The sequence below is a fragment of the Leuciscus leuciscus genome, assembly GCF_965113295.1.
Source record: "Leuciscus leuciscus genome assembly, chromosome: 22".
Lineage (NCBI taxonomy): Eukaryota > Metazoa > Chordata > Actinopteri > Cypriniformes > Leuciscidae > Leuciscus > Leuciscus leuciscus.
The window spans coordinates 27,074,082-27,096,513 of NC_138746.1; the positions used below are offsets into that span (position 1 = coordinate 27,074,082).

Consider the following 22,432-nt stretch of genomic DNA (forward strand, 5'->3'; position numbering starts at 1 on the left):
TTTCCGGCATGCCGAGCGAGTCTGTCCCAAAAATACCTCTCAATGCGCCCTCGTGGACTCGCGCCAAGGGCCCTATAGGTCTGCACTACATGACGTCACCAATGTGTGGACTCTGAGGAAGTCCACAAGTCCGGAGTGTGCCATTTGGGACAGGGCCAATGTATGCAGAAGTTATAACACACTTCCTGTTTGCATTATTCGCCATAGATTCGTTTCCTCGCCACGGCCAAACCGTTCGAGATATCAAAAATCCGTCCGCAATTTAGCATCCTCAATGTCTTGACTTCATGCTGACCGAGTTTTGTGGGGATTGGACGAATTCTCTAGGAGGAGTATTTCACATTCCACAGCAAGCGTTTCCAAACAACCCATAATAGCCGACTTCCTGTTGGGCTGGCGCAAAACTTTGAGCACCAAAGTTGTTCGGCCCGATGAGATCTATATGTGTGCTGAGTTTCATATTAATTCATGCAAGCTAGTTTGATCTATGGACCAAGTTTTCGGACCCCATTCCAGGAGGCGCTGTTAAGCCCCCTTGCCACGCCCGGGTACAAGCTTCAGCCAGGCCCTGATGGCCGCAGGTTCTGAACTGTGTGCAAAGTTTCATGAGTTTTCGAGCACGTTAAGGGCCCCAAAAGCCCCTGAAACCTTGAAAAACAATTATAAAAGCAGTCTCTCCTAACAGACAAATCCCCCACACCCCACACACACAGAGAGACAGAGAGAGAGAGAGAGAGAGAGAAAATTCACAAAAAAATCACATTCAAACCAAAATATCTCACTTCCTGTTTGTCAGAGCTTATGACTATAAATTAGAAAGTTGTCCGGCTTGATGAGAACAATATACATAACGATTTTGTGACTCTAGTCAAAACTAAGCCCCCATTTTTGACTAAAGGTGGCGCTACTGAGCCCCTCACCACGCCCGTTTCTGAAACTTTGCACATGTCTACTGGCTAATAAGTGTGATGTGTCTGTCGAGTTTCATCCAATTTCAAGCATACTAAGAGTCTCAAAAGCATCCGAAAAGAATATTAAAGTTTGATGCATTGCCACGGCAACAGTATCTAAGATATCAATAATCCTTTCACAGGTCTACATCTGCCATGTGTCTACATTATACACATAAAGTTTGAAGCAAATCGGGTAAAAATAAGAGGGTGATTTCAAAGCATTTTGAAAGTGACACACTTCCTGCTGCCAGTTGGTGGCGCTATAACTTTGACTCACAATATTCATTTCAATGTGATCGGCCTCTGACAACGAACACACTGCGGAGGTTTCAGCAAGATCAGTTAATGTATGCAGAAGTTATACTTCCTGTGTGCCTTATTCGCCATAAATTCGCTTCCTCGCCACGGCCAAACCGTTCGAGATATCAAAAATCCGTCTGCAATTTAGCGTCCTCAATGTCTTGACTTCATGCACACCGAGTTTGGTGGGGATCGGATGAATTCTCTAGGAGGAGTATTTCAATTCCAGAGCGTACGTTTTTCAAACAACCCATAATAGCCGACTTCCTGTTGGGCTTGCGTAAAACTTAGAGCACGAAAATTGTTCGGCCCGATGAGACCTTTATGTGTACCGAGTTTCATATTATTACATGCAAGCGTGTTTGATTTATGGACCAAGTTTTCGGACCCCGTTCCAGGGGGCGCTGTCGAGCCCCCCTGCCATGCCCGGGTACCAGCTTCAGCCCGGCCCTGATGGCCGCGGGTTCTGACCCGAGTGCAAAGTTTCAAGAGTTTTTGAGCATGTTAAGGGCCCCAAAAGTGCCTGAATAGTTGTAAGAAAAATAATAAATAAGTGTGTTTATATATATATAATTTTTTTTTGTTATATATATATATATATATATATATATATATATATATATATATATATATATATATTACATTTTTTGGATGCTAAACATTTGTTTATTATAGGCTTTGTACTTCACTCACGTTCCACTATTGAAGGGAAAAATTATCCTCTTCACATGCGCAAATATGTGCTTGGAAACATCACAGTTTAGCGGTGATTACTGTGTTTAAATAGTCAGTACAATTCATACTATTCAGAGCAGTGTAATTTTTATATGTTAGGTTGACTATTTTATTATTATATTTTATAAAGGCTATAATGAACAGACTGCGATATCAAGATTGCAATGCGCTCGCTCTGCACCATTATCAATGTCCGTGCGGACGAACATATTTTACTTTCGTTTTTAAGTTACTGATTCAAAAGCCCCCAGCGGTGTCACACATCGATTAACCGGTGGGAAAATTTTCCCACAGTCACATCCCTAATATATTTATACACTGCTCAAAAAAATTAAAGGAACACTTTGAAAACACATCAGATCTCAATGGGGAAAAATGTCATGCTGGATATCTATACTAATATGGACTGGGTAATGTATTATGAACGAAAGGATGCCACATCGTTTGATGGAAATGAAAATGATCAACCTACAGAGGATTGAATTCAAAGACACCCAGGAAATCTAAGTGAAAAAATGATGTAGCAGGCTTGTCAATTTTGCTGAAATTTCATTGCAGCAACTCAAAATGGTACTCAGTAGTTTGTATGGCCCCCACGTGCTTGTATGCATGCCTGACAACGTCGGGGCATACTCCTAATGAGACGACGGATGGTGTCCTGGGGTATTTCCTCCCAGATCTGGACCAGCGCATCACTGAGCTCCTGGACAGTCTGAGGTGCAACCAGGTGATGTCAGATGGACCAAAACACAATGTCCCAGAGGTGTTCTATTGGATGTAGGTCAGGTGAGCGTGGTGGCCCTTCAATGGTATCATTCCTTCATCCTCCAGGAACTGCCTGCATGCTCTCGCCACATGAGGCCGGGCATTGTTGTGCACCAGGAGGAACCCAGGACCCACTGCACCAGCATAGGGTCTGACAATGGATCCAAGGATTTCATCCCGATACCTAATGGCAGTCAGGGTGCCATTGTCTAGCCTGCAGAGGTCTATGCATCCCTCCATGGATATGCCTCCCCAGACCATCACTGACCCACCACCAAACCGGTCATGCTAAACGATGTTACAGGCAGCATAACATTCTCCACGGCTTCTCCAGACCCTTTCCTGTCTGTCACGTGCTCAGGGTGAACCTGCTCTCATTTGTGAAAACCACAGGGCACCAGTGGCGGACCTGCCAATTCTGGTGTTCAATGGGAAATGCCAATCGAGCTCCCTGGTGCTGGGCAGTGAGCACGGGGCCCACTAGAGGACGTCGGGCCCTCAGGCCACCCTCATGAAGTCTGTTTCTGATTGTTTGGTCAGAGACATTCACACCAGTGGCCTGCTGGAGGTCATTTTGTAGGGCTCTGGCAGTGCTCATCATGTTCCTCCTCGCACAAAGGAGCAGATACCGGTCCTGCTGGTGGGTTAAGGACCTTCTACGGCCCTGTCCAGCTCTCCTAGAGTAGCTGTCTGTCTTCCTGGTATCTCCTCCATGCTCTTGAGACTGTGCTGGGAGACACAGCAAACCTTCTGGCAATGGCACGTATTGATGAGCCATCCTGAAGGAGCTGGACTGCCTGCGCAACCTCTGTAGGGTCCAGGTATCGCCTCATGCTACCAGTAGTGACACTGACCCTAGCCAAATGCAAAACTGGTGAAAAACAGTCCGAAAAGATGAGTAGGGAAAAAAATGTCAGTGGCCTCCACCTGTAAAACCATTCCAGTTTTGGGGGTTGTCTCACTGTTGCCCATCTAGTGGACCTGCTGTTAATGTCATTAACACTAAAGCAGCTGAAACTGATTACCAACCCCCTCTGTTACTTAACTGACCAGATCAATATCCCAGGAGTTTAACTGACTTGATGATATTCTCTGATTAAAAAGTGTTCCCTTTATTTTTTTTGAGCAGTGTATATAAATTAGGGGTGTAACGGTTCACAAAATCCACGGTTCGGTTCGATACGGTTCGGTACGTTTTAGATACAGCAAAAAGAAAAAATTGGCAGATAAATTTCCTTGATTTTTACAAAATGTTTTATTCATTAAAACTAACAAAGTATGTTTTTTTTTTTTTTTACATTGAACAATGATGGAGCTATACTTTACCCATCTTCTATGGTGTTTTCTTAGCAGCATACTGTATAAAACAAAAACAGCTCCTTAAAAAATGAAAATGTAATATTGTAGTAGATATGAACAAATACAAAGAAAATAACAATTTTGTTTTTATATGGAACTCTATAACTATAACTACTACGATAAGTGTGTCTTTACTCAATTGTTACGTTTTTTTTTCAGAAAGATGAGAGTGTCCACATTTTCTGTGGACAGCACAGATCTGCTTGATGTGACAATGTCCCCAGCAGTGGAAAACACCCTCTCGCTAGGGACAGAGGTTCCAGGCACAGCCAAGTAACGCCGTGCCAACATGGCAAAATGAGGGTATAAGTGCTCATTCATTTTCCACCATTTCAGTGGATCTGCATCCAGGGGAATAGAGTCGACTGCCGTGAACAATTTCATCTCCTCCTCTGCCATTTTGGCCACAGATTTGGGGCTTGGCTCATGATGATGGGTCATGAACATTCCTCCAAAAAGTTCAGTCATGGCTGATTTCTTTTCTTGTGGAGGTGATGTTGAGGGCTCCAAGTCCTCTGTCTGAGTCTCCATGGAGGTTGCTGGCTCTGTGGTGCTTGTAGCTTGCTCCTTGAGAAATATAAACAACAATAATCTTAGATACATGCTCATCATATAACCCATAGCATGGGATTCACTACAAAAGGTTAGTATAAATCACACACACAATTGCAACTGTTATACACAGGGACATGGGATACAACATTACAGAACGGATTATAATGAACACAACATCTGGATGTTTTCAGTGTCAAAGTATTGATATGAAAATGTTATTTAAAAAATCCCATAAAGATATGCAAATAATTAATCAAAAATATAGTAAGCAGCAAAATATAAATAGTACCAGTAGTTCAATACTCACAATCTCTGTGGTTAGAGCTTCATAGACTCTCAGGCGAGTGGTTGCATCCAAGTGTTGCAGTGACTTAAAACGTGGATCCAAAGCTGTGCTCTTGTGTAGGTAATCTTGAAGATCAGGTGCTGTGTATCGCTGCTGCAGGTCATTTTTGATGGCTGTTTTGACATCCCTCAATGCTGGGCTGTCATCATCAGACAGTACCATGGATTTCAGGATCATCATTTTCATAGGAAGGACCATGGACGCAGATGGAGAGGACTCGGTGCACATAAGGGTTGTCACAGTTTTCAAGGGTTTCAAAACTGTCATGACATTCTCAGCCAGTCTCATGTCGTTTTCAGACAAAGTCATAATGTCTTTAACATTTTTCTTCACAGTTTTTTCTGTCATTGCAGAATACACTGCAGCCTGCTGTTCAATATATCTTTCTATCATATCATAGTTTGAATTCCATCTAGTTGGTATATCTTGGATGAGTTTGTGAACAGGAAGCTGCAGCAACTCCTGTTTTGTCTTCAACACATGGGCCGCTGTTGTGCTTCTGTGAAAAAAGGTCACAATCTTTCTGATCTTTGCTAGGAGGCGAGAGATCTGCTGCACTGCCATTGCTTTCTGAGATGCTAGATTAAAAACATGGGCAAAGCACCCTATTTGTGGCCCAAGTCCAGCAGCTCCAACAACAGCATTAACTATATTCCTGGCATTGTCAGTAGTTACAGGAATAGTTACATTAGCTCTCTCCAACTTCCACACTTCCACTGCTTCTGTCATTCCTTTGGCCAAATCCTCACTTGTGTGACTCTCAAGGGGGCGTGTCTGAAGAACGTGGCTTTTCAGCTCCCATTCAGCGGTAATGTAATGTGTCGTTACAGTCAGGTAGCTTTGTGTAGCCCTTGACGTCCAGCCGTCTGTTGTCAGAGCAACCGCTGTTGCTTTGGCCAATTGGTTCTCTATTTGGGCTTTTGTTTTTTGGTACAAAGCAGGAATTACGGTCTGGCTGAAATGGGCTCGTGAAGGAATATTGTAACGGGGCTCAATTACATTAAGCATGTTCTTAAAACCTGCGTTTTCCACTACAGAGTAAGGTCTCATATCCGCGGCTATAAATGTACCAATCGCCGCGGTGATGTCTTTTGCCCTGTTTGAATCAGTTGGAAATGTCTGTCTAAATGCTGCGGGGATAGTTTGTGCCGTGTATGTTTCTACTTTTTTTCGTCTTGTTCCAGACACTGACACACTGGGGTGATGTCGGCGTAAATGAGTTGACATGTTTGAAGTATTCCCGCTGGTGTACCCTACTGTCATGTAGCAGATGCGACATACCGTTGTTTTTTTATCCACCACTCTCTTGCCATCACCATCATAGCTTACAGGGAAACCAAAGTGCACCCAAACACCAGACCTGTTGGTTATTGGAGGATCTTCTATTTCTGGTCTGTTAAACGTATGATTCATTTTGCAACGAGCCTTCAGCGCGTACGCCTGACTGAGAAGCCTAACATATGAGTTAGTGGGTTTTTTTTCTTCGGGGGTGGGATGGGCGTTGCCTGTTACGTCGTTTGGGCTACCTTGTTGAACGCATAACATTATATTTCACACACTTTTTTAGTAGTATGTATCAGACGGCAAGTGTCAAAATGATTAATGACTTTGACCTTTGACCTTTTGACAGGTTGAACTTCCGGTGACCTTTATGATTGATGGGTTGAACTTCCTTTATGAGGTCATGGGATTAACCTTTGCCCTATCGATCATGTGGTTTGACAGTTGCTTTTGCCCCGGTGACCTAGCTAGTACTAAATCATAGTTTTGACGGTTAGTTTTTGACCTTATTAACCTTTTTAGCCCTAAATCATAGTTTTGCCGGTTGTTTGAACTTTGTCCCAGTTATGTGTGTGTGTGTGTGTCTGGTTATATGGTATGTGTCAGGCGTCCCCGGCATCGCCACCCACCCTCGCATTCCAGAGCATCGGGCACTGACATCTGAACATGTGCTGTTCGATCACTGTGAAACTGTGAAGTGTTTGTCACACAAACACATTCTATCCTTTATATTCTATCCTTTGTATAATTTATAGAATATAAATGATATGATCTAAAATAATTAAACTAAGCTTGAAAAACATTCAGTTTTTAAAAGTATATAAATATCTTATTGATCCAATTGTTTTAGATGAATATAAAATAATTATCTTACATAAAACATTCTATCCTTTATATAATTAATATAATCTAAATTATATAATCTAAAAAAAATAAGGTTGAAAACACACTGTTCCTTAAAAGTGTAAATGAAATGGTTTTAATTCATTCATTCATTCAATATCTTACTAAAATCTACTGAAACCAATTATTTTTGTTTTAGATAAACAAAAGAATAAAAAATCACCTTACATGTTTGTAAGTCTTGTTGGTCTCTGACTCAGCGATCAAGATATCAGGTGCTGAATTTATTTCAAAGTATAATCCTTTAAAGTTTAAAAGATATCTTTTTAAAAAATGTTTTAAATTGAATACACTATTAAAAGTTGTAATAATGTTTTTAAATGATTAAAAGTGGTAAAACAAAAAACACTGTGTTTCCTGAACGCCTCACCAGAGCACTCAGAGTGGTGCGCGCACGTGTCATCAGGGGCGCGTGTGCCTGCATCTATGCGCGCCTCCTCTTTCTGTGAGCTCTGACATCTGAAACAGGATCCCCCATCCACATTCCTGAGCACGGTGAAAGTGATAATAATGTTTTATATTTCACACAATAATATAAAATAAAATATCTTGCTAAAGTTGAAAAACATTCAGTTCTTTTTAAAATATAAAAATCTACTGAAACCAATAATTCAGCTTTAGATAATCAAAAGAATAAAAATCATCTTACTTTATTTTAGAGAGTTGAATAAGCTCTTAACACATCGATGTCCACAAAAAATGCAATGTATGAAACGGGTTCACGGAAATAAAAAATCATCTTACGTGTTTAGAAATCAGGGCCCTCTGGCCTCTCTTTACACCAGCGGGGCTCTAACTCACAGATCAGAATGCTTCTCAAAGTAAAAGCCAGAGCACATCGTATTCCAGAGAGCATCAAGGCACTGTGATTAAACAATGTCACAAAATTACAATCAGTTAAATGTTTAGAGAGTTAAACAAGTTTATTAATGGGTTCACAATATTGTTTTACACAACTTGTTTTTACTGAATTCATATAGTCATTCCTGAATGACCTCACACTGCCTCAAAACATAGGGAGCACGCATCTATGTATGTGTGTCAAAGCAGTAAAGGAGCCGCGCGCGTGTCTGTGTGTCTATGCGCGCGTCCTCTGCTTTCTGACATCCCCCTCCTTCTGCTCCTCCACATTCCATAGGTAACAGTGAAACTGTGAAGTGTATCTCACACCAACTAAAGTTGAAAAACATTCTGTTCTTTATAAGTATATAAATGAAATGGTTATAAAAATATCTACTGAAACCAATTGTTTTAGATAAACAAAAAGAATAAAATCCATCTTCCAATAACACATTCTATTCTTTAAAAGTATATAAATAATATAAAATCACAGAGTGGTTCTCTCTCTCTCTCATTTAAAAGCATAACCTTAAAAGTTTAAATCCAATATTTAAAGTTTCAATACATTCATATCTTCTATTTATCTTTTAGAAGATTACTGTAATGATTTTGTTTAACGGTGACCTAAAGTATAATTGTTATTAAACAATGTCTGTTCAAAAACTTTAGATTTGTTGAAAAACTGTACTTAGTCGTCTTATATCTCATTTATATGAAAAGATTCAATCAGCATTTTTTGTCCATGCGGGGGTTTCAATTTTTATGGCTTTCCATAGCTATAATGATGTACACCTAAACACAGAAAACTACATTTTCAACAAATGAAATAAGTAAATCATTTAATATCATTTTGTGCACACACACGGTTCTAAAAAATAAACTAATTTCTATTTTAAATTAAATTATTGTTAATATATATATATATTCATATAACCAATAAATAATAACATATACTACTAAAATGTAAACAAAGTTTTAGCTAAATAATTAAGTATATAAATAAAAACACCTTACATTCCTGAGGTGAGAAAGGGGTTTCCTATTATCAGACTAACTGAAGTTGAAAAACATTCTATTCTTTAAAAGTATATAAATTAATTGTTTATAATATAAAATCACAGAGTGGTTCTCTCTAACATAATGATTTTTGAACTGCATATTCGATCATGTACACCCTAAACATGTACACACATGATACTTCGATCATGTACACCATCACAGAAAACTACATTTTTTTTTAAATGAAATAAATAAATAATTTAATAAAATGTAAACAAAGTTTTAGCTAAATAAAAACACCTTACATTTCCAGAGAGGCGAAGTAGTTCTTTATGCAATGATAAAAACAATCCAAAAAAGCAAATAGTTTAAGTTGTCCTATAACAGCCCCAGACCCTCCCGGTGATAAACTACAGTGTGAACTGAAGCTTCAGGATATAGGGCGACATACCAGATGAGTCTCGGGGGGACAATGTCGCAGTAAATCTAGTCTGCATTTCAGAGCATACTACATCCAGAGTTTATACTAAATTCATTTAAAAGCATAACCTTAAAAGTTTAAATCAAATCTTTAAAGTTTTATTAAAACCATATCTTCTATTTATCTTCTTAGAAGACTTAGGTATTATTGTTACTAAACAGCGTCTGTTCAAAAACTTTAGATTGTTGAAAAACTGTGCTTAGATCATAGATCTTTTGTCCATACAACATGTTTGTCACAATGTTTTTAAGAAATCCGAGGACTTCACATTGCTCTTATTTAGACAAAGTTGTATCATTTGGAAAATCACCACACAATTTGAGAGACGCAATGTGTGATAAGTAAAGTTGGTCTTGAGCGAATATTTAATCTTACTGGTAACTATGATCTATTACACGTATAAGATCATTTTTACTTGTATCTCCCGAACTACCCTTAATCAGTGCGGAAACACACAAGGTGAAACCCTTTACTGAGAATATACTATCGGTTATCTACTCAAAATATATGTCGAAGTTTCAAATGTTAGCATTTGTTGATGGTGGTCGCATGAACAGACTTTGGGGAGAGCTATAGCAGAAAGCATGCCCTTTGACCTCCTCAATTTTGGAGTCCTCCCAAAAGAATTTCTCCCATCTAGCGATTCTCCCATCTACTCGCTTTTTGCAACTTTGGTAAATGTGCCAAGAAGCTATGACAACATGTCTTCCAATAGCACATCATCGAGTTTAACTATACATGTTCTACCGTTATGCTGCCTATATAATGATTTACACAACCAAGCAATGAAAAAAGCTTGTCATTTAGACCGTAACTTTGACTTACCTGTCGAGAAGAAAGCAGGCAACTTCCCTTTTAAAGTCTTTCTCCTTCATTAGCTCTTTCCACCTGGGAAAAGCTATCCCGATATTTATTTACATCCCGATCAATTAAATTTCTGCTTTTTGGCGACGAGGATTCCTTCTCCTGCATAACTTTGATCATGCATAATAATTTACCATGCAGTGCGGCCTTTCAAATGTGCCAGGGGCAGTATTTTCAAATTTTCATCCAGGCTGCCCGGGTTCGACTCCCAGTATGGGAAGACAATTTTTTTATATATTGCCAACAAAATTCAAGTTATTCAAGTTCATCAATAATCATTTATAGTCTTAGAGGCCTACACGAACTGCAGAAACAAGCAGAAGATATGTAAAAACTCATAAATGCTGTTTCAGTACTGAATAATTTTCACAAAATACAATTATATTGAATTCAGAAAATTTCACTATGGAATATTTACTTTATCATAATTTCAATTTAGTATGTCATCATCTCATAATTATGACGCATAGTCATAATTTTAATTTCAACTTTTTAAGTCATAATTTCGACTTGTCATAATTTACAATTTTTGTCAATTACGCCTTTTTAATGTAATACTTAAAACGGTTTTAAGTCATAATTTGGTTGTTGACTATAGTAGTGTTGCACCTGCATGCCCACTAACTCGCTTGTGAGAGTCAGAGTGTGTAAAGTAAACTCTCATTAGTGTTAGTAGAGTATTAGTGGACTGGTAGGGTTAGAATAAGTAATATTAGAATAAAATATCTGTTGGGGGGGCATCACAATAAAGAGTTAATGTTTAATGAGTTAAATGACAACATACCATTTTTCAACCGAGCGAATCTGCACATGAGAGGCCTTCAGAAGTCATAACTTCAGGGGTAGGTCAGTTGGCGAAAACACTGTGTGTGTAAAAATCAAATACTGTATTACAGTTTTTAAAGTTAGAATAAAAAGTTAAGTGTCACAAAGTCTGGCACAAGGCCATTAACTTCTTTTTGCTTATTTCTACAAATATCAACCTGATAAATATGGACTGAATACACGATTAAACAAGATTATTTTTAAGAAAAAAATGTGATTTGATGGCTAAGTTTCAGGCATAGTGCAACCACGCAATGTTAGATTTCTCTAATCTCTAATTCATCTCACTCACAACGCACAACTTTGTAAATAAACATTTTCAAACTGTAATTATACCATATTTTATTCATATTATGTTGATTTAAAGCTTTTTGTTTGTTATTAACTAATACCTACTAACATCCGGCACAATCTGACCCCAACATCTGACCCCAAATAAACAGATAATGCAATGTTCGCAATCTACAGTTAGATATTCTCCTACTTAGTATCTTTGGGTGTATCTGTGGCTGTATTTTGTCACACCATAGTGATGCAAAGTTCCACACCCTATGGACTAACTTAAAAATAAATAAATAAATACTTATACATAAATATATATAACATACACAAATCATTTCTTAACTAAGCAACTGTTTCTTAAATGATCAGACTCTCACCGCACTGATGTTAACATTACCATATATTGTCTTTTCTACCATGATTGGAGCAACTATTGTCCCACCATTCTTCTGGTCAATTGTGAAGTTAAGCTGATTAGGGTTCCGAATTAATGGCCGTCCGAATGATGTAGAATTATTATGCCGTCGTTGCGGAAGGTTGTTAGGCTGATGATTTGTCATGTTTCCAGAATGTGTTTGAACGTCACCATCTGTTAAAAAAATTAACGATTAAATACACAACCAAAACCATGTAAACATTATAGTAAAGCTTATTGAGAAACATATTGACTACTAACAAAGTAAATTATAAATCTTTTCCTACGTTTGATATTCTTTTTTCAGATTTTTTGCAGTATGGACTTGATCCTTTTTAATGCTGTTTTCTCTCCATATTTATTCTGTAGTTCCTCTACTGTGTCTTCCAACCTCCCTGTTGTTCTTCTCCAGCTATGTTAACCAAAGACAAACAGTTAGAAGAATAAATGTATGTACAGCAAAAATAAAGTTAACATAAAATAAACACATTCATACACCAGTTCAAAGTCAATGAACCGGCTGATGCTGCAGGTGTTAGAGCACATGATGGACGGTGAACAGACGCACAGCAGGTTAAACCAGAGTTAAAACAATAGTCTATGTTAGGACAATAGTATCTGAAAATAGCTGATAATGGTCATAAAGTACGAGATAAGGTGCAAGTAGCTAAACTAAACATTTCATATTTGACAGAAATGTTTTGAGAAATGTTAAACAACGACAAAAATAATCAACTTTTTCTAATTTCACCATTTTGAACTTAAAATAGGTCTATATAATACATGTGATTTAATGTGAGAGGAGAAGAAACAAATAACAGCCACTTTATAGTTATTTTTATCAAAAAATATGTTGATAATGATTAGTTATGCCAAATGATAGTTTGGCATGTATGGGATTGTGTGTCCATATGCTAGTGAGAGAGAAATACTTTTATTATAGAAATACCTTTTTTATTCTATTCTTTAATCCACACATAAAATAGTTTTTATACCTGCTCAAGTACTTCTTGATGAGTTTCTTCAGCGAATCTTCTCAGTCAGATCGTCGCAAGATCTCAGGAATCCTCTCACACTGCTCGTGTTCAGGCGCTCCATCACTGCACTTGTGTGTATGACTCGAACGATTCAAACTTCCATAATGCGCGCCAAAACAACAGGGCGGAGATGAGAAGCTTTCCTGATGACAACCCCGTACATTCTACATAACAGGGTGGGCGGACCCCCGTCGTTGTCCTGATAAATATTTCAGAACATTGCACGCTCTAGCTCTACTAGCCTCGGACTGCTGCGCCACTGCATCATCTCATTGATCAAAGCCCGGTTCAACAGTTTGCCTGACGCAAACTTTTAACCCCAAAACACAAACCCTGGACGACTGTGCCGCAAGGACTCAGGAGATTCCAGGAACATTCCAGGAACGAAAAGTTGGAAAAAAAATTGAAAAGTTGAAAAAATGGCGATGCAAAACCTGATGGAGAACGACTCCCCGTTGAGTTCTGGCGATGCGGGGCACAAGTATCATCCGCCGTGTGAGTGCGCCACGGGCAAAGAGTGTCGTTTAAGAGAGGCGTTGGACTGTATGTTTAAAGATCATTTTAGAGGCCAAATGGTTGGCTTGATGCACAGGATCATCGATGCTGCGTGTGATATGAAAAACGATTGTGCGCAGGATACCAAACGTGTGACAAATCTCAAAAATGAAATGGATGATGTAAGAGGCTTGGTAAAGTCATGGCCTGATGTAACGCCCATGTTTTTTAACGGCAAAGAGCCGATCGGCGTAATCCTCAGAAAAGTTCTGGATGTGTTGCGTGAATGTAGTGACGAATTCCAAATCACAGAGATACTCGCTATTTGTACATTCGTAACGGATCTCTGTGTGTCACTGGTGTCAAAAAATGCAAAAACTGACGTTGGTGAATTAGTTGAAAGTCTGGTCAGCTACATCGTAGAGCAAGACATGATAGCCTGCGGATATTTTCTATTCTGGTTAGACCATCTCTAAATGTCGTTATTGTTTTACTTTGAAGTAGTGAAGAAAATGATGACCCGGCATTACGTACAATGTATCCTCGAAAGTATAATGTTGAAATAAAAATTTCTGGTTAAAAAATGTCTGAGCTCATAAAAATAGTATTATAATAATAATAATATTTAGAATAATTAAAAATAATACATGATTTAAAAGATTAAATATTTGTTTTCTGCATTTTAATTACCGTATTCCCGAGGCGGCAATACAGTTGTATCATATCAAATGATACAACTAATTTGCCCGCTGTGTACAGAACATAAGAAAAGGACATGGTGTTGAACAAAATTCGATTTTGTTCTTGTTCTTTGTTCTCATTAAATTTTTTTAATTAGATGAGTTGTTCTGTCATGGATGACTAGACACTAGTCCAGCAGAGAGAAGGGCTTGAGTGGACACGCCCTGTGGTCCCATTTTTATGTCTTCATCCAGAGCCTTCATCAAAAGTGCCTTTCCCCGCTTCCCAACTTAGCCATGCTACAGCTTTCCACCCCTGCAACACCCGTAACATTGACCACCACGGCATCCGTTTCAGGCCAAACGGAGGAGCGGGTGGGTTACTTAAACCTGGATATGTCTCACCAAGATATGTCTCACCAGCGCCCTCCGGCTTGTCAGAATCCTGGCATGCGTCGGGAACAGGAACGCCTTGACACCTTTCAAAATTGGCGTCTTGCACCAGTATCTCCAGCCGAGCTTGCCAAAAGTGGTTTCTACTACCTTGGTCAGGGCGACAGAGTGGCTTGCTTCAGTTGTGGAGGCCAGCTTAGCAACTGGGAACCGGGAGATCGGGCAGTATCAGAGCACCAGAGGCATTACCCCAACTGCCGCTTTGTTCGAGGTGACCGTGCAGATAATGTATTTTTATCTGGTGGCGGCCTTTCCAATGGATCGACAATGCAACAGTGTGAGGAAAGGCCGCCACCAGATAAAAATACATTATCTGCACGGTCACCTCGAACAAAGCGGCAGTTGGGGTAATGCCTCTGGTGCTCTGATACTGCCCGATCTCCCGGTTCCCAGTTGCTAAGCTGGCCTCCACAACTGAAGCAAGCCATGGAATGTTCCTGGAATCTCCTGAGTCCTTGCGGCACAGTCGTCCAGGGTTTGTGTTTTGGGGTTAAAAGTTTGCGTCAGGCAAACTGTTGAACCGGGCTTTGATCAATGAGATGATGCAGTGGCGCAGCAGTCCGAGGCTAGTAGAGCTAGAGCGTGCAATGTTCTGAAATATTTATCAGGACAACGACGGGGGTCCGCCCACCCTGTTATGTAGAATGTACGGGGTTGTCATCAGGAAAGCTTCTCATCTCCGCCCTGTTGTTTTGGCGCGCATTATGGAAGTTTGAATCGTTCGAGTCATACACACAAGTGCAGTGATGGAGCGCCTGAACACGAGCAGTGTGAGAGGATTCCTGAGATCTTGCGACGATCTGACTGAGAAGATTCGCTGAAGAAACTCATCAAGAAGTACTTGAGCAGGTATAAAAACTATTTTATGTGTGGATTAAAGAATAGAATAAAAAAGGTATTTCTATAATAAAAGTATTTCTCTCTCACTAGCATATGGACACACAATCCCATACATGCCAAACTATCATTTGGCATAACTAATCATTATCAACATATTTTTTGATAAAAATAACTATAAAGTGGCTGTTATTTGTTTCTTCTCCTCTCACATTAAATCACATGTATTATATAGACCTATTTTAAGTTCAAAATGGTGAAATTAGAAAAAGTTGATTATTTTTGTCGTTGTTTAACATTTCTCAAAACATTTCTGTCAAATATGAAATGTTTAGTTTAGCTACTTGCACCTTATCTCGTACTTTATGACCATTATCAGCTATTTTCAGATACTATTGTCCTAACATAGACTATTGTTTTAACTCTGGTTTAACCTGCTGTGCGTCTGTTCACCGTCCATCATGTGCTCTAACACCTGCAGCATCAGCCGGTTCATTGACTTTGAACTGGTGTATGAATGTGTTTATTTTATGTTAACTTTATTTTTGCTGTACATACATTTATTCTTCTAACTGTTTGTCTTTGGTTAACATAGCTGGAGAAGAACAACAGGGAGGTTGGAAGACACAGTAGAGGAACTACAGAATAAATATGGAGAGAAAACAGCATTAAAAAGGATCAAGTCCATAGTGCAAAAAATCTGAAAAAAGAATATCAAACGTAGGAAAAGATTTATAATTTACTTTGTTAGTAGTCAATATGTTTCTCAATAAGCTTTACTATAATGTTTACATGGTTTTGGTTGTGTATTTAATCGTTAATTTTTTTAACAGATGGTGACGTTCAAACACATTCTGGAAACATGACAAATCATCAGCCTAACAACCTTCCGCAACGACGGCATAATAATTCTACATCATTCGGACGGCCATTAATTCGGAACCCTAATCAGCTTAACTTCACAATTGACCAGAAGAATGGTGGGACAATAGTTGCTCCAATCATGGTAGAAAAGACAATATATGGTAATGTTAACATCAGTGCGGTTAGAGTCTGATCATTTAAGAAACAGTTGCTTAGTTAAGAAATGATTTGTGTATGTTATATATATTTATGTATAAGTATTTATTTATTTATTTTTAAGTTAGTCCATAGGGTGTGGAACTTTGCATCACTATGGTGTGACAAAATACAGCCACAGATACACCCAAAGATACTAAGTAGGAGAATATCTAACTGTAGATTGCGAACATTGCATTATCTGTTTATTTGGGGTCAGATGTTGGGGTCAGATTGTGCCGGATGTTAGTAGGTATTAGTTAATAACAAACAAAAAGCTTTAAATCAACATAATATGAATAAAATATGGTATAATTACAGTTTGAAAATGTTTATTTACAAAGTTGTGCGTTGTGAGTGAGATGAATTAGAGATTAGAGAAATCTAACATTGCGTGTGTAACCCTACAGTGATAGTTCTGCTTATAAGCAGACTAAGAATCTATTGTAGGAATGATCTAAATCTAGATTCGATGAGGAGGTTGGCTATGTACTAATCATATGGTCCAAAACTAACAGATTCCACCCCAAATGAAGCACAGGACAACAGATTAAAGTTTGAATGAAGTTCTTATTAAAATTATTTTCCTTATTTCCTTATTCAAAATTCAATATTTAGTTCAGTTCACACAGCTTTAGTACCATTAATATTCACAAATCGGCCACAACTTTTGAGATCTCATGAAACAAAACAAAAGGAAAATCTTTCAAAAGAAAAATAGTTACCCTTGAGTGCACTCAAATATTTCAACTGTCCAACCACCCCTTCAATGCTTAGCATCCATATCAACCACCCAATGGGACCGTTGCAGCGCTGTTAGTTGAGGCAGTGGACCAAGGAACCAGGCACCAGGGCGAACAGAGAAGAATCCAGCTTCGATGGAAAGAACATCAGGGATCCGGGACCAGAAGAAGCCTCAAAAAAAACCAGTCTGTAGGGTAACATCCACTGCTATTGTAGATAGCCAGACTGGTTTTTAATCCACTGTAATCCACGAGATAACTTTGTTTACAACAGGTGTCGTATAATGTTCAATGCAGTTCAACCTCGAGGATATATTTCAGCTTCTAAATCAATTTTAATCGTAATATTTACTTCTGCTCGAGCTCCCGTTTTTCAGGCTTCTTCCAAGGCAAAACGAATGCCAGGAAAAAAAGCAGAAGAAGAACGTTTCATTGTGCACTGCCACCCAGTGGCGAATTAGATATTGCACTTGTTTTAAGTGTTTGCATTAAAGATCATTTCAGGGCTTTATTGGGGGAAAATTACCAGGGTTACACCCTCCCCCTCTAAACCACATGAGTCCCTGCATGTGCGTTAAACCTGACAATGTATCTGATGGTCAGGAATAATGTCTTGGAGTTTCCCAAAAAACTGACTAAGGGCAAGGATTAGAGGTTTCCCTAGCTCTTCATAGGTGAACTTGGGTGGGGGGCGTCTTTCTCTGTGTGAACGTCTGGGCTCACCTTGTTCTTCCCCACAAGTAACTTCTGAATGCCTTTTGGGGGTTACAGGGAAACTGTTCTGAGCATTGTCCGTGTCGTGAGCTGGTGTCGGGTCTATGACCACTGTGCTTTGCATTATTTCATTTTCAGGAATGTCTATAATGACATGGTCACTTTGGGTTGGGAACTGGTGGACAGCTGTATTTGTGTCAAGAGGTGCAACTGAGAGGTCAGGAATTGGTTGGGGTTCTGGAGACTTGAACTCAGGAGCCATGGGGTTCAGAGAAGACTGAGAGCCACTGACAGGGATAACTTCGAACTCTTTCACATAGGGTCCCCATGTGGTGAACTGTGGAGGTTCATTCACATAGTAGCCATCATCCTCTTCTTCTCTGTCCGAATATTCGCTTTCCACCTCTTGGTTTTGTCTACTCCTCAGGCGCATTTGAGTTTGTTTACTTTGGTGAGGCACTGAATCAGGAGTAGTCTCAACTGGCAGAAATCCACATGGTAAAAGTAAGTCCCTATGAAGTGTACGCCAAGGGCCATTTCCTGTTTCTGGCTTGACTACATACACAGGACCACCGTCAATCCGTTTCACAACGATATGAATGGGCCTTTCCCATTTATCGGCTAACTTGTGTTTGCCACGGATGTTGACATTCTTCACCAAGACACGGTCCCCTTCTTCTAATTCAGCAGTTTTCACTTTGGCATCAAATCTGTGCTTATTTCTCTCTCCAGACTTTCTGGAGTTCTCTGCAGCCAGTGCATAGCTTTCTTTTAGTCTCTGGCGCAAGTTTTGGACATATTCTGAGTGAGTTGTATGAGTCTCAGTTGGAGGTTTCAGGCCAAGTATGAGGTCAACTGGCAGAGTCGGCTGCCTGCCGAACATCAGCTCATACGGTGAGTAGCCTGTTGCATCATTCCTGGTGCAGTTGTACGCATGTACAACAGGCCTCACGAAGTCTCGCCAGTGATGTTTGTCTTTCTCGTCAAGGGTTCCGAGCATGCTGATAAGGGTCCTGTTAAAGCGCTCCACAGGATTCCCCTGAGGATGGTATGGGGTGGTGCGCACTTTCTCGGCCCCTATCAGTGAACACAGCTCCTTGACTGTGTGGGATTCAAAGTCGCGTCCCTGATCACTATGAAGGCGACTAGGGAACCCATAGTAGACCAGGAAGTTTTCCCAGAGAGCTTTAGCTACAGTTCTGGCCTTTTGGTCTTTTGTTGGCACAGCTACTGCGAAGCGGGTGAAATGGTCAGTGATGACTAGTATGTTTCTGATGTCACGGTTGTCGGGTTCAAGAGACAAGTAGTCCATGCAAACAAGTTCTAACGGGTAAGTTGTTTTAATATTCACCATGGGTGCTGCTCTTTGTGGCAGAGTTTTTCTTCTGAAACAACGTTCGCATGTGTGACACTTCTTCTCAACGGATTCTTTCATTTTAGGCCAATAACATCTGGCACGAGCAAGATTGAACACACGCTCTGGCCCTAGGTGACCAACCTCATCGTGAAAGCCTTTGAGAGCTCTTTCTCTGAATTCCTCAGGTAAGACGAGCTGATGAATCTTGTTTCCTCTGTCAAAACACTTCCTGTAAAGGACATCATCAATGAGCTCAAGCTTATCCCACTCCCGAAGGAGCAACTTGACTTCAGGTGACTCAGCTTTTACAGATTTGAAGTGGGGCTTTTGTCTTTTTTTGACCAAGGTGATGACTTTCCCAATTGATGGATCGTTTCTTTGTGCTTCATGCCAGTTATCTTTTGTCATGCCAGGTACAGTGTCTTGTCCAGTACCAGTGAATAGATCAGGTAAGGAGGAGGCGTCAACAACAAGGGACTCAGCAAGGACAGGTAAGTTCATGGTTATTGAATGGCGTTGACATACAGCTGAGACTGCATCAGATGGAATCTCCCCCTCTATAAGGCGTTTTGTCATTGAGTTGATCCGTTCTTTTTCCTGCAGGTACTCATGATCCTCTTGAGGAGCTGCTTGAGGTCTCCTTGACAGTCCGTCCGCATCACCATTAGCACGTCCAGCTCGATATTTGATGTTGAATCTGAAGGTTGAGAGGGCCGCTAGCCAGCGGTGTCCGGCTGCGTCGAGCTTTGCGGATGAAAGGACATAGGTAAGCGGGTTGTTATCTGTTAGGACTGAAAAGTCCGTACCATACAGGTAATCGCAGAATTTCTCACAAACTGCCCACTTTAACGCTAGAAATTCTAGCTTGTGAGTAGGGTAGTTCTTCTCGCTCTTGGATAAGCCTCTGCTGGCATAGGCTATTACTCTAAGCTTTCCATCTTGAGCTTGATAAAGAGCTGCTCCTAACCCCTCACAGCAAGCGTCTGTATGTAGCACATATGGGAGCTTGGGATTTGCGAAAGCGAGTACAGGGGCTGATGTCAACTTTTCAACCAGTGTTCTGAAAGAGGACTCACACTCAGGCGTCCACTCTGAGCCAAAAGGTGCTCTGGGGCTTATACCAGTGTTGGGTCTCAGTGTTTTATAAACTTTACCCCTCTTTTTAGGTGGATAGTACCCAGCGGTGAGAGCGTTGAGAGGCCTGGCGATTTTTGAGTAGCCCTCCACAAATCTTCTGTAATATCCTGAAAATCCGAGGAAGCGTTTCAGTTCTTCTCTGTTTCCAGGGCGGGGCCAATCTTTCAGAGCTGACACTTTATCTGGGTCTGTGTGAACTCCTTGAGCGTCAACAATATGGCCCAGGTATTTCACGGAGGACTTGAAAAACTGACACTTCTCTGGGGATAGTTTAAGGCCATAGCTTTTGAGACGATGAAGCACCTTCAGGAGCCTTGCCTCGTGCTCTTCTAGAGTCTGGGAGAAGACAATGATGTCGTCTAAAAACACCAAAACCTCGCTCAGGTGTAGGTCACCAACACACTTTTCCATAAGGCGTTGAAAGGTGCTAGGTGCGTTGGTGACACCTTGCGGCATACGATTAAATTCGTAGAAACCTAATGGACATGTGAACGCAGTTTTGTGTTTATCTTCTTCCACCATTTCCACCTGGTAATAACCAGACTTTAGATCCATCACAGAGAACCACCTTGCTCCACTCAGGGCAGAAAATGTCTCCTCAATGTTAGGAAGAGCATAAGCATCCTTAATAGTGCGGCTGTTAAGCTTCCTATAGTCGATGCATAGTCTGATCTTTCCGTTTTTCTTTTTCACGACAACCACTGGGGATGCAAAGGGACTCTCGGATTCCCTTATTATACCAGCATCCAGAAGCTCTCTAAGGTGTTGTCTGACAGCTTCTCGATCGCTGGGGTGTATCGGCCTGGATCTTTCTTTGAAGGGCGTCTCGTCCTGCAGACGGATGGTGTGTTTCACGGCGATGGTATGGCCAAATGACAGCTCATCAAGTGCAAAAACCTCAGGGATGGAGTTCAGTTTATCTCGAATGCGCGTCTTCCACTCCTCGGGCATTGGGGAGTCATCCAGATTGAATGAATATTTGCCCTTTGATGTTTTTGAATCGACTTGTGCAGAGGAGGTCATGGGCATTACACTTTGAACTGCAGACACTTCACCAATAACACACTTTGGAAGTAGGGTGACAGTGTGATCTGTGGTGTTGCTGAGGACTACAGGGATCTTGTTTGAAGCTCTTGTGTTTATGTTTATTAGTGCACACTGAATGAACAGCCCACCCGGCAGGGAGGAAGATTCAGGGGGTTCAACGACAAATGTCATATTGGGATTGGTTTTTCCGACTCTAACATCTCCAAAAAGATACATTTTGTGTCTTGCTGGAATAGTAATGGGCTTTTCTCCGTGCAATTTCACTAGACAAGCTTTGGCTTCACTTTTGCGTACTCGGGCCACATGTTGTAGTAGTATTGCAAAACTGTCTGATCTTCTGAGAAACTTGGATTTGTCATAGCTTATTCCACGTTGGTATAACTCGAGCAAGACATTTGTGCCAATTAAGACAGGAACCTTGCTATTGAACTGGTTTTCAGGGACAATGAGTGCTAAAACAGAGATTTGCTCTTCTGTTCCAGTAACAGTCTCAGGAAAGGTTAAGTGGACTTCCACGTACCCCAGGTAAGGCACTGCTTGACCTCCAGCCCCTTCGACCTCGAGAAGATTGTGTATCGACTGAACAGGTAAGTTTGACATGTATTTAGAATGAAAAGTCTCTGAAATTGTTGTTACTTGGGATCCAGTGTCGAGAATGGCATCACATTTCATGTCTCCAACAGAGATGTTCGAAATGCAACGAGGTCCCACAAGTCCAGGCGGCAATTTGCAGCCAGAAGAACTACTGCTTTCAGAAGAGCACTCATTGTGAATCATCGCTATGGGACATTCGTTGTCCTCAGCTCCTGGTTGTCCCAAGGCAGGAGCCTCTAGAAGTTTAAAGATGTTTTGTTGGCTGCCTGCTTGGCCCAGAATTTACTTCGCTTTTCTTTGAGCTCTGCATTCTTTTTCCGGACAAGGCCTGGATTGGGTTCAAAAGTGCACTTTGCAGCGATGTGGCCATCACCTC

The 22,432-nt window shown here is 40.4% G+C and overlaps 1 protein-coding gene across 2 annotated transcripts; it reads right to left on the reverse strand.

The window, feature by feature from the left end:
• Positions 1 to 4,097: 4,097 nt before the first annotated feature.
• On the reverse strand, positions 4,098 to 14,864 carry LOC309486998 (E3 SUMO-protein ligase ZBED1-like). 2 transcript variants are annotated; one of them, XM_082154535.1, is made up of 9 exons: positions 12,899 to 14,858; positions 12,191 to 12,315; positions 11,691 to 12,077; positions 11,166 to 11,244; positions 9,342 to 10,685; positions 7,942 to 8,060; positions 7,568 to 7,683; positions 4,975 to 5,512; positions 4,098 to 4,679 (listed from the first exon to the last, which is right to left on the reverse strand). In XM_082154535.1, the coding sequence occupies exons 8-9, from the start codon at positions 5,404 to 5,406 to the stop codon at positions 4,248 to 4,250; spliced, it is 864 nt and encodes a 287-aa protein (XP_082010661.1). In that variant the 5' UTR covers positions 5,407 to 5,512; positions 7,568 to 7,683; positions 7,942 to 8,060; positions 9,342 to 10,685; positions 11,166 to 11,244; positions 11,691 to 12,077; positions 12,191 to 12,315; positions 12,899 to 14,858; the 3' UTR covers positions 4,098 to 4,247. The 2 variants fall into 2 exon arrangements, with proteins under 2 accessions (XP_082010661.1, XP_082010662.1); XM_082154536.1 differs by lacking the exon at positions 9,342 to 10,685 and having other exon boundaries at positions 11,166 to 12,077; positions 12,899 to 14,864.
• Positions 14,865 to 22,432: the final 7,568 nt, after the last annotated feature.